Source organism: Notolabrus celidotus, chromosome 11, assembly GCF_009762535.1.
Source record: "Notolabrus celidotus isolate fNotCel1 chromosome 11, fNotCel1.pri, whole genome shotgun sequence".
Taxonomy (NCBI): domain Eukaryota; kingdom Metazoa; phylum Chordata; class Actinopteri; order Labriformes; family Labridae; genus Notolabrus; species Notolabrus celidotus.
The window spans coordinates 13484252-13501118 of NC_048282.1; the positions used below are offsets into that span (position 1 = coordinate 13484252).

The window sequence follows — 16867 nt, forward strand, 5'->3', positions numbered from 1 at the left end:
ATGCTCTTTACAAATATGATCTTATAATTTTCAGCCACAGACAGACGTATTTGCTGCAACATGCTCCATACTGACTTGAAAACTTATGTAAGCCTACATAAGCTAACACTTGACGTGGGATTTAATCATATCCTTCTCCCACATCCGGATTAATTAATGCTGATCTTTGCGTGGAAATTTGATAAATGAGGCTGAAAGGAAAGCATATTGTTGATTCTGTTTTTTACTATCAATGTGTGGAGCTGCTGCAGATTTCTTCCAGGGCTTCTGACCAGGCTTTCCTACTGTAGGGGCTCTCAGACTTCCACTGGGGACAGTCAGTGGAGTTGTGAGCCTTTCTCTCCACCCAAGAAGTTGTGTGGATACTTGACAGCGACAGGCCCACTGTCAGATAAGGGCTCTGAGGATCTCTAGCCTATTTGATGGACAGTGTCACTCATAGAGGTAGGTCAGGTGCTTGCTCTAAGCCCAAACGCCTGGGTTCGACAGAGTCCATATACTTTCCTGGCCCCCATGGGCCATGTAGTAATTTTTCTGAAATAAATATTGTATCAACTGTCCTATGGGGTTCAGTCCCATTATACATAATTAGTAACTGGGTGGAGAGTTCTGTCCAGTCAGTCTCATTAAGCATTTTCATCTTCCTTTCACAACTAAAATTAACATTCTATCAAAACTAAAGAATAATATTGTGTTTTTGATACTAATGATGCCATAACCATGTTTGAGTAGGTTGAAAATGGCTTTACCAGACCTGATTTCAACGGTTTCCAACCAATGTTCAACTTTAAATCCCAGTTAGTGCTCATTTGGTAAGCTCAAAAGGCTAGACATATTCCTTACAAACATTTGGGTTTAAATCAGCAATCTCCCTTTGCTGGTTAACTTTTTGATGAGTTTTTATCTATTGACAGGGTGGTGTGGGGTGGTGTGGTGTGGGGTGGGGTGGTGTGGGGTGGAGGATGGGGTAGTGTGGGGTAGGGTTGCCAACTGTCCCATATTAGCTGGGACATCCCGTGTATTGGGCTAAATTGGTTTGTTTCATATATATATATATATATATATATATATATATATATATATATATATATATATATATATTGACTATTAGCTCTTGTAAATACAGCAGACTGCACTCTACAGATCCTAGATCAAATAACACGGCAGTGGCAGATAATGTGCCAATCACACCTGCAAAAAAGTGTGGAGAGGATTTTCTCTCTGATGGCCATTAAATGGTCAGACTCAAGAAACAGATGCAGCACAGAGCTGATCAAAAATGAACTTCAGATATCTGTAAACTGTGACTTGTCATGTAAGGACTTCTCTCTGGCTGTGCAAAAGGACAAAAGACTGCTTGAGTCAGTCAAGAGCAGCAAAAAGTATCCATGGGAAAAAGTACATTTTGTGAGACATACTCCTCTTTTGCATTTAATTTTTCTTTTGCCTGTTTTTTGATGTAAAGAGCCAAATTGTGGTTTATTTGAGGTTTATTCATATGAGGTTACATAATGATACAGTAAGGAGTAAAGGGAATATACACACTCTCTGCATTCCCAGTTGAATCAGAATATGAATATATGCTGAATTCACACATCATGCTCGCACCACCCTTATTTAGTAGTGAGAAAGTTGGCAACCCTAGTGTGGGGTGGTGTGGGGTAGTGTGGGGTGGAGGGTGGAGTGGGAGGGTGGGGGTTAGCGGAAGTTTATAGTGTCTTCAGAAGTCCGCCCGTGCGGGAGCAACAATCGCAGCCAGGATGGAGACTGTGAATGCAGGACACATGATGAGTTTAGCAGCTTTACAGAGACAGGACCCGTATATTAACAAACTGCTCGATGTTACCGGCCAGGTCGCTCTGTACAACTTCAACTCCAAGGCGAACGAATGGGTAGGTTAGTCACCCGGAACATTCGGGGGTCGATAGGATACCAAGCACCCAGCTAGCATGCTAATGCTAATGTTAAGCCTTCGATTTAAAATATTGTGCAAATGCAAAGACATATGCAAAAGACCATCATTTCAATAAATCATGACAACACGTTTGTGCTAACTATGTCATTCTATAAGTTTTTAAAGTTTATATTTAGCAAACGAGTAAACGCCCGTATGTTATCATTTAGCACGTCTTGGATTAATGGTGGTTGTTTTTTAACATTAAGGTTATCTTTTCAGGAGAAGACCGAAATTGAGGGGACCCTGTTTGTGTATGCGAGGTAAGCATGTAATTGATAAATATCTGATCATTATGTGTGTTCTCTCGCTTGTTTGAGATACTATTTGACGTGATGTTGTTCCTGGCACGTGTGTAGGCCACAGTCTTTGTAAACAAACATCAGCTGCTGCTCTCCTGAAGGCAAACCTTAAATCACTGTAGTGTAAATGATCACTGTGTAAATACAGTGGCTGTTCGTAAGGAAGCCTCTACTGTGCTAACATAATTCAAAGCCCTGACATAGTTTTAAATATCTTATGGCCCTTAGTCACAAAAACTAAATAAAATACTCTGCTCTAGTTCCACGTGTGATCCTCAAGTAATTGTTCTGTTACTGCATGGATAATTATTTAGCACATTTTATGTCATTAACTGTCATATTTGAATGTTTGTCATTTTGCTCCTTTAAGGTCAGCCTCACCTCGCCATGGCTTCACAATCATGAACCGCCTGAGCGCAGAGAACCTGGTTGAGCCAATCAACAAAGACTTGGAATTCCAGCTTCAGGACCCTTTCCTGCTATACAGGAATGGCAACTGTGAGTTTTCTATTGTATAGACACTGTTAACCTGTAGAAGTCATACGTAGTTTAGACATAAAAGTAGTTGGAGATTACTAGTCTGATCAAGTGTTTTAGTTATGAAGAGTCAAAAGCAGAGGAGGTCATTTTGAACATCAATTGTCACACCAAAACAAATGCTATACAACATACTGTAAACATTTCGTCTCCCAGCGGTGGCTGTACTTGTTGTTTTTTAGATTCACATTTGGTTTCTGCTCAGAATGTTCTGCTTTGCTGTAATAAGACCAAGCAGCAACCTCCGGCCGAGAGAATTGAAGCCAATGCGCAAGTGTTAAAAAAAACTGCAGTGTCCACTTGAGGCTGGCTCTGGAAGTCGCGGAAACCACATACACACAAATTCAAAAAAGCCGATCTTTACAGCAGAAATAAACATGTTTACAAACTGTTATACAAAAAATTAGTATAGTCTGGATAGCTAATTTCCCGATCAGGGCACACTGTACGGAGTGATTTTTTTCATAACGCGACAATTTTGAAGATATTAAGATTACGAATTTTCCATAATGAGAGGCACAGTTGACTTGATTGACAGGCGGGAACACTGTAGCTGTTGGCTAGGAGGCTCAAAGCCCGCCTCTTTACCTCACACTAGCTTGACAGCACATAGGTTGACTTCAGCATATCCAATGTGTCTCCTGCCAACAATTGGCTTCAAAACAGCTCTTCAGAAACAGATGGGTGACGTTACGGACAATACGTCCATTATTTATACAGTCTATGAATGAGACACAGCTGTATAAAACACAAGTCTATCGAACAAATGTATTCATTTTGCATACTTAACAAGTAGACACCTGTTTACATGTTAAAGACAGTCACCATCACACACAAACACTTGAAACAGAACATGATGGTACCTCTGAATACGCCGAACAAACATCTGCCCAAGGTTTTCCGGATCATCTCTTTTCCCCTTTGCTTGAATCCAGTTTGGCATCTTGGAGTTGCATTAAGCAGGAAAACTTCCTCTGATGAGCTTTTTCCACTCATGACCTCACCAGACAGCGACAATGCTGTTTTGGCACAACAAATGTAAATCTTAAGTTGTAAATCTACTTATTCACTTGTATGTCATTATGAAAGCTACGATTTTGTAGATGGAGTTTTCACAGTGAGTGGTCAAAGCAGTTGACAAACTCCTAGCCTTATGGCAATAGTTTACCAGGAAATAAGAAGAAGTGGGCGCAGTGTTTTGATTTGTCAGATCTTCAAAAAGTAACTGACTGCACTTCCACTGTTGTAATCTATCACAAGTCTGAACAGGAGTTTCACCAAGGCAGTGAATAAGGAGTTTGAATTTTTTCCCATTTGTTTGCTTATAAGAAAAAACAGCATGGCAAGGGTCAGTGTCACAGAAGACTGCTCCCCTTTTGGATTAGGTTTGCCCATCAGTCTGGCTGGTATGGAAGACATGATATAATCTCTTGTAAGCAGTTTGATTAGAGTGGCTTCTTCTGTAGCTTTTACTTGAGTCCAAGTGTTGCTGTCAACATTTCATTTCTTCAAAGTGGGTTGAGTTGTGCTCTTTAGTAGTGAATATCCTTATAATCCAGACAGTAATAGGTCAGACTCACTGTGAAGCCGTAGTTGTTGTGGTATTGTGTCCAGGTTTTAGATTTTTTGGGAGAGAAAGCAGAACCAGAAGAAATAAATCCTCAGTGATTCTTAGTCCACTCCCTCGTTTGTGAAGTAGGAAAAGTAACAATTAAAAAAGATTGTCAACGGCCATGGCAGAATAGAAGTTACTTTGAAGAACCAAGACTCCAACCCAGAGAAGATGCATCCTTCAGAGAGATGTTGATGATGTATGGTTATTTAGTCTTCCTCTTTAAATACTTGTGAACTCGCTTACTGAGACCTATAACTGAACTCAAACCAAGACTCTGGCTCAGAAAGAACAATGCACTCGTACACCTGTTTACACCCCTCCATATTCCCTTAGGTGGCATTGGATGCTGCAGGGAGATACACAGTCAGGTTGCTAGGTTATCTCAGCCTCCTGATGGACCACAAATACGCCATTGTTTCATCACACAGACACACACACACTCAAACACACGTACACACACAATCATAGAATTTGTCTTTGCAAAGACTTTTGACTGATAGTTTGTCTACTTAAATATCTTTCAGTGTCCCTAGAGTGATGGTTAGAGTGTATAAGTAATGACAGGTAAGTTTTTAATTGTTTTCAAGAAACAAAACATTTCTTACTTCATCATAGCAGCTGACATTTGTTACGATTCACTGTTAAAACGCCACATATATTAGACTTCCACTATGGCCCAGAAGCAAGTAGCAGCATTAATGATAATAATCATAATCATGATAATAATACTACTAATAATAATAACAATAGTTGATAATAATACATTTAATTTATAATGCACTTTACATTAGATCAAATCTCAAAGTGCTACAGGACACATCATTAAAACAGCAAAGGTAAAAAAAAATAGAGTTAAAAACAGAAAATAAGATAAAATATAAAAATTTTACATTTAAAAAACCACCCTTAAAAATATAGCACAGTAAAGAAAATAAAAAAAGACAAGAGCAATCAGTTGAAACTAGGAAAATTCCCTCCAGAAAATAAAGTTTTGAGTTACTTTTTGAAGAAATGAGTTGTCTGTGTTGGTCTCAGGTGGTCAGGGAGAGCATTCCACAGACCGAATAGAAGGCCCGGTCCCCCATAGTGTGGAGTTTAGTTCGTATAAGGCACTCACTGAGAACTACACAGCCAATAAATAATGTGTCACAAATGTATGCATTCAATGTGTCTTTTTATCACAATTGGCAATTACAGCTGTGTTTTTTATGAAAACAAATAGTAAATTATGTAATTTATTGTATGTGTGTTTGTATTTGCAGTGGGTATCTACAGTATTTGGTTCTACGACAAGAGGGACTGCCAACGCATCGCTCAGCTGATGGTCAAGTAATTAACCTGCCATTTGTATAATGTATCCGTGTTCGGATGAGATGGAACATTTGTTTCACTCATTGTATGTTGCAGAAGAAGCTCTGCTTTGACCACATTTCACATTTCAGTTTTACATTTTAAAAGCAAATAAGTTGTGTAGACTGAATATTGCATTTTAATTCTATCCTAGGATTGTGAAACAAGAGGCAGACCACGCCAAGAGAGAGTCACCAGAGAGTGTGAATGGTGTTGCAGAACCAAGGCCCATTGACATCCTGGAACTGCTGAGCAAAGCCAAGGAAGAATACCAGAGAGTGAGGAGACAAACACACACTCAAAAATAGAGAATTAACAAACACAATATCTCAGCTCTTCAGCAGCATGGAAGAGTTTGGAGAAGTATTACATTTGATTTTAGTGATTTCCAGGCCTGAACAATACAAACACAATAACTCACCCCAAAGTTAGAAGAAGCTTAAATAAAGGAGATGCCATTGCATTCAAGTGTATTGCACCCCTTCCTGATCACTATAAAGACACTGTAGAAGAAATTATATTGAGCCAAAGTATATCCTGTTTCACATTATAAGTAATCATCGTCATGGATGTAATGGAATCGGTACTCTCACCTTCTTGAGTGTAAGTGTTAGGCGAAATAACTGACTTGAGTGTTTTCTTGTTATGCCTCCTTCTCCATCTTCTCCTCAAAATATCAGTATGCATGAAATTGAAATATTGTATGCTACTTTTAACACTGATTTAACAGTTTTCCTTTCCAATTCTTTTAGCATTTTCACACATTAAGCATACATTAACTGAAAACAGGAAGCTGCAGAATACATGATGAAAACCAAATGCAGTCCTTAAAGAAGCCCGGCTGTTTCTGTTCTTATAGATTTGTTATAAACAGCGTATTTGTGTTATCTTTAAGCGTTTTTCTTCCTTTCAATCAATTATGAAAGTTACGTTTGAGAAATTATTGGCATTGATAAAATTATAACAAACAGTATTGATATGTGAATGAACTTTAAAGGTATGATGTGGCCTATTCTTATTTCAGAGCCACAGAACCATGGAGAGTCTACTGCTAGCTGCGCAGCTCATAGCATATACATTCTTTTAAATTATTTCTCCATAAAACATCACACTGTTCCCTAAAAACCAGAGATTGTAGTTGTGAGTTTTTCATACATTTATAGAGCTATGTTTTCCACAGTGGTGATGAGACTCAGCCCTCAGAAACACTGCTCCGGCGGCTTTCTGGTGCCTTCTTTCTTCAAAGCAGACCCCTTGAGCAACTCATCATCATGAGATCGATCATGATCTAGACACATGAACATTTTAGTTATAGTGAAACTAAACTGAGGCACAATTCATGTGTGGGGGGCGTCTGATAAAAGCGTCCACTTGAGGTATTGCTTTTTTATCTTTTTCACCTGTCTTTTTTCTTGCATTTGTGTCTTCTAGGCTCAGGGAGGGGAGAGAGACACATCTGCAGAACTGAGTATGAAAGCAGCTATCAATACAGCTGAACAAGTTCACTGCGCACCACTATCTGAAAAGGTATTTACATTATACGGTCATGGACGTTGGAACTGTGAGAGAATGGGGAATGACATGCAGTAAAGGGCTGCAGGTTGGTAATCATACTGTGGGACTACAGCCTCCATTCATGGGGAACCTGCGCCCCATATTTATTCATATTTATTTATGTCTCCAATTCCTATTTTGAGAGTTGACATTCTGTTACAACCCAAATGTGGAGACTTTGGAGGAGGACAGTGCTGCTTTCATCTGTCTGTATCACATAAATGTTTGCCATAGGATTATATCGGTATGACCAGCTTATCAGACATCACCACCAGCAATTACAATGAAGGGAGAATTAAGCTACATATCATAAACAAACATTTAATATGCTTTTACTTCAAAAACTATCTTCTGAACCGTCCCTCTTTTTTAAAACATTGAAAATAGATTGGACACTCTCCTGGCCTCCTACTGTGACTTGCACTGGGCAACATCTAGTGACAGCATGGTGTAGTGAGGGAGAAAGTAGTAAATCAAGCAGAAGAGAGGGAAAGGAGTTGTCAATCTGGCAGTGGCGTTGCTATTTAACATTACACCAAGGACTACATTCAAACACTTGATGCTCAAGACAGAGCACCCCAGGCTGCTGATTATATTAGTTTGCAAATAGAGCGCTCTTATATACTAACATATACTCATTCAAGCCACATCGCAGTCACGAGAGCACTGGAGTTACCTTCTGTGTTTATATGAGGTTAGGCATTGATGCATAAAGTGAAGTGTGGTGGGAATTACAAAAACGATCAATTGCTCAATTATAAACAATTAAAGCTAGGGTTGGTAGTCACGGAAAACTAGCATGAATTTGAATGTAGCATTTCCTCAGGACTCCGTCTAACCCCCCCGTCCCCTCAGAGCTCCTCCAAACGCCCCCGCCCACATGCACGAGCACCGCTTATTCATGACCATATGATCGTGACTGATTCAAAACCGGTCCTCAGCACATAGTTTGTGTTTTGCACTACGTCAACTCATGTCTCACTCAGCAGTAAGAAAACACCAAAACATTATCATAGTGAAAGTTAAAAACACAAACAAACATGGCTAATGTTAGTACTCAGGGCTGTCATGCTAGCATTATCCAGTTGTACCGGTGGCACAATATCAGGAGAAAAGCTATAATACATGCTGTATAATACATCTAAATTTTCTGTAGCACTTACTAAATGTCATTAATTCTTTTGCTTGTCAGAGCCCCCATGGTGAGAACTTTTTAGACTCTGATCCGGACTACAGTCCTGAGCAAAGCACCTCATCGGGTCAGAGGGGACAGGCCCGAGGTTGAGCGAGAGGGGCAGTAAATAGAGTCAGGGGAAGCAGAGGCAGGAGACGAACAGTGAACGCCGGGGAAATGTACCCGCAGGTGGCGGACAGAACGGCAGGACGGGATTTGATTGGTTTCATAATTTGGACCCTAAAGGCGGGGATTGGTTGGTGTTTTCCCAGGTTTACTCCGGCTGTAGATAGAGGCATTTTTCACTCTTTTTGAAGAACACATTACGTATTGATTACCATCGGGACCTAAAGATCATTTTAACCAGTATAACAAAAAGTGTATCTAAATCTGACTACGAACCCCAGCTTTAACTTGGAATTCTCTTGATTATCATACATTTCTGTCACCTTACCCGTGGGAGATGCCCAATCATTCGTGTGTGTGTGTGTGTGTGTGTGTGTGTGTGTGTGTGTGTGTGTGTGTGTGTGTGTGTGTGTGTGTGTGTGTGTGTGTGTGTGTGTGTGTGTGTGTGTGTGTGTGTGTGTGTGTGTGTGTGTGTGTGTGTGTGTGTGTGTGTGTGTGTGTGTGTGAGAAGTCTATGTTTTTCATGTTCTTCTTCCACCGGTTTGTCATAACTTCTCTTTCTTTTTTATTAAACCACCAGAACTCTCATTTGGTGGTGAAGCAGATCACAATTGAAGAGCTCTTTGGCTCATCCCTGCCTAAGGAAGCCACTTCAGCCACCCTGCCTCTCCAGCACACTACCACTACATCTGGTGACCCCTCCACTTCTTACCACCAGAACCAGTCCTATCCTACTCCAGCCCATCAAAACCGACACCCTCCCTCCAATCTCCCAGGCCCAGATGCCAGGTCAAACCACCATCACCAAGCTCCTAACTTGCCCCCAGCGCCGTATGCTTTACAGCCCAGCCCTGTTTTCCAGTCAATAGTTCCGAAGTCAGAGCACCAAACTCTTTGCCCAGTGTCCCCTCTGATGATGTCCCCTTCTGGCTTAGAGCCCCATGGTGCTCCTCCTGGCCCTACAGCACCACTGGCAGCATGTACAACCTTTATGGGAAAGGAGATACTCAGCACGCTCAAACCGGCAGTCCCATCAGTAAACATGAACATCCACAAACCAGTCCTTGCACCAAACTTTCTGCCAAGTGCACTGTTCCCACCCCATAGCTTCCAAGAGCCCAAAGTAAAACCCCATCCCCACCACATGAAGGAAATGGATGCTTTCTCTCAGCCTTCAAACCTGATCAAACCACTGTCTGTAAGTTCAACACTTCAATAGGAAGCATTCTGATCAGTTTGCAGCCAAGTCATGCCTCTTATTAATACTTTAACATCACAACATGTAACATTATAAAACAGCATGTAGTTCATTATGATCTCCCTTCTTTTTCTTTGTCTCATTTCTTATCTTAGACTGTTGCCATGAATCCAGGTGTTGCTGGCCCAGGCGCAGAGATCTCAGTGCTTCTCTCCCCCAGTGCCTTCCAGCAGTCCATCAATAAGACAACAGCAGCATCAGGGTTTCCCCCTGCACCCTCTGAGCCTTCCTCCACCTCTGGAGGAATCGTAGAGCCTCCCGAAGCCCCCTGCAGCAAAACACAACTACAGGAGACTCTTATTTACCTGATTAAGGTAAACATGAGGGCACAAAGTACATACTATTGGCATTTTCACATGAAAAAAATATTTTTTTAAATCTTTTGGTTAAACTAGAAAAACTGAAAATACAGTACAAATAATTACTACATCTGTTTTATTATCAGAGCAGCATCAAACACAGATAGATACCCACAGCATAACTCTGTGGCTTTATGTACGTATCATAAGAGGCTCTTCACTAAGTGTTGTGCCTCAATTTAAGAGGGCTTCTCACAGCATTTACTGTTGCTACGTTACAAAAGTTGTCCGGCAGCACTTTTGCTTTCCTTAGTAGTGAATCTTAGGTCTGTTTTACAATGCTCTGCATGCTTCAAATTTGCTTTCATTCAATGGCATTTCAGCAAGAAGCTCTAAAAAACATTGAAAGAAATCGTGTCATAGCATTAGCAGCCGTTCTAGACTCTGAAATTGTTCCTTGGAAAAACTTTGGTTGTATAATTTGGTGAACTTTGCTGGAATCTGCTTAAGGATGCCGGAACAAGCAGCAACCCCCGGTCTAAAAATATGAGTCCAATGCGGAAGTGCTAAAAACTGCAGTTCATCGAGGATCCGCTTGAGGCTGGCTCTGGAAGAACCGGAAACCACATACACACCAATTCAAAAAAGACAATCTTTACAGCAGAAATAAACATGTAGTCTGGATAGCTAATTTCTCGATCCGCACATACTGTAGGGGGGTGAATTTTTTTCAAATGCGGCAATTTTGAAGATATTGAGATTACGAGTCTTCCAATGAGAGGCACAGCTGACTTGATTGACAGGGGGGAACACTGTAGCTGTTGGCTAGGAGGCTCAAAGCCCGCCTCTTTACGTCACAATCGCTCGACAGCAGCAATATGGCTGCCGCCGACGATTGGCCTCAAAACAGCGCTTCAGAAACAGATGGGTGACGTCACGGATCCTGCGTCCATATTTTATACAGTCTATGTGCCGGGAGCACATGGCACAACCTAAATTAGCTTGGATAGTTTTATAACTCTATACATCGAAGCGATTGTCACAATTTGTGAATGATCAATAAGTAAACAATCTCTGCTCTCCCTACCCCTTTCATACCTGTCCCGATAAGGATCTGCACATACTGGCTCTGACAAATTCTCCAAGCAGCTAAATTTGCTGAAAACTGAATCATGAAGGGAAAAAATACTGTTTATTAATTCAGTCAACACACCCAACATGTAGTGTAGAGACATACCGAGGGGGTAGCTACAGCAAGCCGCCATGGACTGTGGATAGAGAGCAGAAGTGTGGGTGTGTGTGTCACAGAATTTGTGTCTGTACTCACCCATGACGCATGTACACACACATGATTATTACATAAGAGTCCCACATGTGGGTTGTGCATGCAGGAGACCCAGGTTAAAGACCCACTTGGTCCTTAATTTTCCCCTTCAGATTTATGTTTTTGTTTTTGATTTTCCATCATAGACATCAAGGACATTAAATTATAAGTAAAACATGGATCATTCACAAGTATTTAAAATTGTAAAAAAACTCAGTAAGGAGTACACAGAACGCAAAATATTAAGAACAAGGAAATATTGGCCAAATATTGGGACCTTTATGAAATATTCAGGTGTATGCATGTGAGTTTTGTGTGTGTGCACTGACACAAATCGTGTGTGCGTGCTCAGTAGAGCTTTAAAATTGTGAAGTAATACAAGACACACTATATATAGGTTAATGCAGAATGGGTGTGTTTACCTGTGATGTGGTACTTTTCCCAGAAATATAAGATACATATGAAATCTGAATTCATTGATCACAATTCATTGATTACAGAGCCTGTATTAATCAATCAATATTATTGTTAATAATCTCACAGTAGAAGTGGAATCCTGGCAGCTGCTTTTGATAAGATCTCACTTGAGTCTTAGTGTAAGATCTGCATGATTGACACATAGACACGTTAAGAATGGTCTGGATTCGCACTGTGCTGAATACTTTAGTGAACTACTTGTGTGTCACATCTCAAGCTCATATCATTCAAAGCATGTAGAGATGCTGTTTATGCATTATAATGGGTGAGACAAATAGCACCTTTCATAGAGTAAAGGTCACAGCACAACCAACAGACAGATCTGTGTTAAACTGTTACTTCTTGCAGATAAAACATCTGTTTTTTTAGTGTGCTGTGTTCTAACAAACTTCAATAAACTTCTTGTGGGTCACAGCTCTTACCTTTCCCAATCACCCTCTACCCTCGTCAGCATGGGATCATCCTAGATTGAACAAAAAGTCTCCCCTCCTGAATAAATACAAGGCATGATATGTCCCTTATTTTCAAGCACACCCTGCTCTAATGCATAAATCATGTTTTCTCATGTTTTCTCATGCTTGGTGTGACCTGACAGTTAAAAAGAAACATTTTAGAGTGTCCCTGTCTACTGTTCATCTTTGTTTAACTCAGGGTCAAACTAAACCTGTAGTTGAGACTTATATGTTTGATCTGTGAGATGTACCAATTAATACATTTGTCCTTCGTCTGTGTTTTGAAAACATGTCTTAACTGAGTCATCATCAGAGCGAAATGAAAGCCAGTTCATAAAGTTTACACCCTACCATACTGCTGCTCTTGCATTTCTTTGTGACTAATATCAGCACACAAAAAAAACTGACTTCTTAACATCATGTTCAGTCAATGTTTGTTCTTACTTTCTCCCCGTCTAGAATGATTCCTCCTTCCTTGGTGCCATTCATGACGCTTACCTGCGGACCCTGACAAAGGACTTCAGCAACATGAAAGTATAGCCATCTCTAACCACCACAACACTATGGTTTCTTTCTCTGGAAGTCCCTTTGATGAACTGCGAGGAATCCATAAATGAATGGAAGTTAACAGAAATACAGATAAAAGGTTTTTAATGCACTCTCAACTCTCCAAAACTAGCCTGAGTTCTGAAATCTATAAAAGCATGCATCGGCATCATGTAACTCTTTGTTCCTGACTCAGAACGTGTTGCTTTTTGAACTCTCACCTGACCGTTACTATTGTTACTATAATCGTGACTACTCAAATCATGGACTGAATATGTTGCAAAGAAGGATGAGTTAAAAACTTTCATGTGCAGACTTGAGTTTACATTTTAGTTTCATAAAATCGATAAAGCAGTCTGCCACAACTGATTAAGTTCAACTGTTGTTGGTTTACTTGAGAATGGGACCACAGTTGACCTTCAATGATTTTACTTTTTATCCTGGGACAGACTCATTTACATTGAAGAGTATTTGACTTGCCAACGTAGCTGTCTTATGCATCTTGTGTTGTTGTTTTTTTAGTTTTCACAGTGTGAAAATATTGGAAAGTGATATTGCACTCAAACAGCTTATCAAAAACAAATATGTGCTGGGGACATCAAACTGTTAAGGGGTCTTTAAAGAGTAACTTTCCTGATGTGAGTATAAACAGACTGCTCTTTTTCTTTTTATGCTTATTGAAAGATTGTTAGGTATTTCAATGTTGCCTAAAAAGGAGAGTATTGTCTAGTATTTTTTTCACAACCTTCATATAAGGTATATAATTTCTGTTATTGTTTTTGTAGAGATCAAACTCATAGTTTCAGTTTTTTTTTAATCATGTTAGAGATTGTGACATTCATAGATGAAAAAACAATTGCACCAATAAGCAAATGTTCTACTGTTCTCCCCCTGCTCTTTCTGATTCTTTCTCTTTCTTTAGTGTTTCATTTCTCTCCTCTCCAGCTGAGCTCACAGTACTCCATCATTTTTTGGAGGGCAACGTGCAATTGATGATGGTTAAGATGCCTTTAGGGATATTAGCTTTTTTAGGGTATTTGAGGACCATGCAGTAGAGCTTAGGTTATCTGATCCTCCTGGGTTGTGATTCTGCAACAAGTGTACAATTTTAATTATGAGCAAAACATTACAAGAAATGATTCATTATTGATCATCAAAATTATGAGCCGTCTGGCTGATATGGTTTTGGGGATTCGAGTATGTTTGAGACCAATTGAGTTTATAAAAGTTACTCAAAACAGATGAGAAAAAAAAGATGATTCCTATTCCTGTTTCTTTGGGGATTTTACAAAGTCGCTGTCGAGTCTAATTTAGCAGACTTTGCAGATCAAACTAATCATTTTTTATTTTTTGCTGTAAAAGCCACTGCAGTACAAAACCATGAGCACCGCTGATTGTAGAGGGAGAACAAGGAAGCAAATCTGTCTCCTCAACATTTGCACTGCCAAGTCTGTTGATTCTGTTAGTTCACCAAAAAGTTTGATTTTATGTCTAACTGATATCAGTTTGAAGTCTAGAAGAAAAGGCTCATTTTTGGTTACTGGTGACTTTAAAATTCAACTCATTAAAATTCCAACTTTATTATGAAATGTATTACTCAAGGTCCAGAATGAAGACTGTTTTGTCACGGTGTTCAGCACCTTCATCTAAAATGTATTTAAAAAATATGAACATTTCAGTTGTTCTATCTCTCTATCTATCCATCTGATAAAGTCTGAATGTAATGTGGTAAATTATCATTTTAATTGCTTGATATGTTATTTCCCTTTCAACACACCACACCTACAGCTGCATCTCGGTGCTGCCTTCATGGACAATAATGACACCCCTCCTTCACTTTAAAAGAATCCCAGATGGCACAACTGACAAGTCAAAAGTAGCATGCACTTTGTGTTGAATGGAATTAAAATATCACCCACCTCCTTAGAGTTTGAGCAACCATCGGCATGCAGGGAACACAGTTGCAGCTAATCAGACAAAATGTAAACAACCGCATCACAAAAGCTGGCAGAGCACTACTCTGGAGTGTGTGAACCATCACAGACCTATTGATGAAATCAAAGAAGTAAACAGTGCTGGTTAGTGGATGGCAACTGACTGCAAGCCAGTCCACATTACAGATGTATCAGGTCCAAGGTATGAGAAATGAAAAATTCAATAAAAAGAACAATAAAATAAACAAATTCAGGGATTCATCTATGTATCAATTAATACAGGGATAGATACATGAATGAATGCATACATACATAATTAATGTCAAAATAAATACATTTTGGTCTAGTAAAGGGCTTCTTCTATTATTTAATATATTTCTGCATTTATTAATTCATATATTTCAGAGTTCATTCATTTATATACTTTGGCAATTCATTCTTTATTATAGTGTTCATTTCTACGTTCACACATTTATTTCTGTATATCTGTGTCTATGTTGTGAAAATATAGCATAACATAACATCATTCTGAAGCAGGACTGGTTCCATCTGTGTGACTGGATTAGCTAACTAAGTTAACAAAGATGTCTGTCTCTTCGATGGATGTTTTACAGGAGCCTTTGCCAATGATGTAAGATCTTTGATGAATTATTTTGAGAACATTTCTTCAAATGACTCGACTGAAAAGATTAACCAAGGATTTAGTTTAGCCCTTTACAACCAGAAATAATAAAGTTCACCTCTTTTTAGGGCTCATGATTGGGGAGATTGCATAGCTCGGAGTTTGGGAGAGAACAATTGCTCAGAGAAGACAGTATGGTATAACGTGATCCAAATCACCACTCTGCCTTTATTGGTTTACTTTAGCAACAGGAAATAGTTTTGAACAATACTTCAATGTACCGTTTCACAAGTGTTTCATTTGTCTTAGGACAAATCCAGCTGCACATTACACCAATTGGCAGCACCACCATTGTTGTAAAAAGTCGAGGTGACATTTTTGTGATGTATCAGTCAAAAATGTGAAGTATTTCTGGTTTCAGCCTCTCAGATGTGAGGATTTTATTTCTGTCTTCATAAAAGGAAGTATATTGTCTTAGACGGACAGTCTTCATGAAGTAACAGCTTGTGTATCTCACATTAAGTTTTCTGAGATAATATCTGTTGTGATTTGATGCTCTATGAATAAAAACTATTTAAATGCATTGTTTCAAGCTACACAATACCACCATTAATAGTAGCTGAGCATAAGAAAAGCACATGACTTCTCATGATCACAGCCTTTTTTAACTGGCATGCCCTTTTGTATATTTTAACTAATCAGAGTCCTTGATATATTAACTCAATTGGATGACAAGGATCTTATTTATACAGTCTATTGTTAAAACCAGCAATGGATTTTTTGACATTCCCTCGCAGATACATTTGTTAATCCTAAAATAACGTGACTAAAGTGATTTTGAATAATAATAACTATTATTGTTATTGTTATGTATCGGTTGGCTGATTTAACTTCAGGAGAGTAAGAGGTGTTATAGAAATAGTTTGAAAATATGTAATCAAATCTTAAATAACAAAAATGAATAATTTACTAAAATAATAAATATCCAATTATTGTGGGGGTTCAACATAAGTTACTCCACTGACAGACGGGCTAAATGGCTTAGATAAGCCAGGTTGTACTTTGCATATTGTAGTTGAACACCGTACAGGAGGTGAAGCATCACTGTCCACATTAGGGGGTTCAAGTGAGTCATGTGAGTAGTCATTATCTGAGAAAGGGGAGCATTTCACTGGTAAGTCTGTCATCTCTGCATCTTCAGATAAGTTTGAACTCTCAACACTGTTGTCTGTGTCAGCATTCTGCAGCTTCTTGGTAGGCTTCAGGAGAGGCTTTGTGTTGGATGGTCTGTGGGGTTGAAGGAACTGTGACAGGATCTTTTGGAATGTTGATTATGTTTGTAA

The 16867-nt window shown here is 39.3% G+C and overlaps 1 protein-coding gene across 1 annotated transcript; it reads left to right on the top strand.

The window, feature by feature from the left end:
- Window positions 1-1703: 1703 nt before the first annotated feature.
- On the top strand, window positions 1704-15151 carry dcp1a (decapping mRNA 1A). Its single transcript, XM_034696054.1, has 9 exons — window positions 1704-1892; window positions 2177-2217; window positions 2627-2754; window positions 5671-5737; window positions 5913-6036; window positions 7190-7285; window positions 9193-9810; window positions 9966-10184; window positions 12882-15151. The coding sequence occupies exons 1-9, from the start codon at window positions 1761-1763 to the stop codon at window positions 12960-12962; spliced, it is 1506 nt and encodes a 501-aa protein (XP_034551945.1). The 5' UTR covers window positions 1704-1760; the 3' UTR covers window positions 12963-15151.
- The last annotated feature ends 1716 nt before the right edge of the window (window positions 15152-16867 follow it).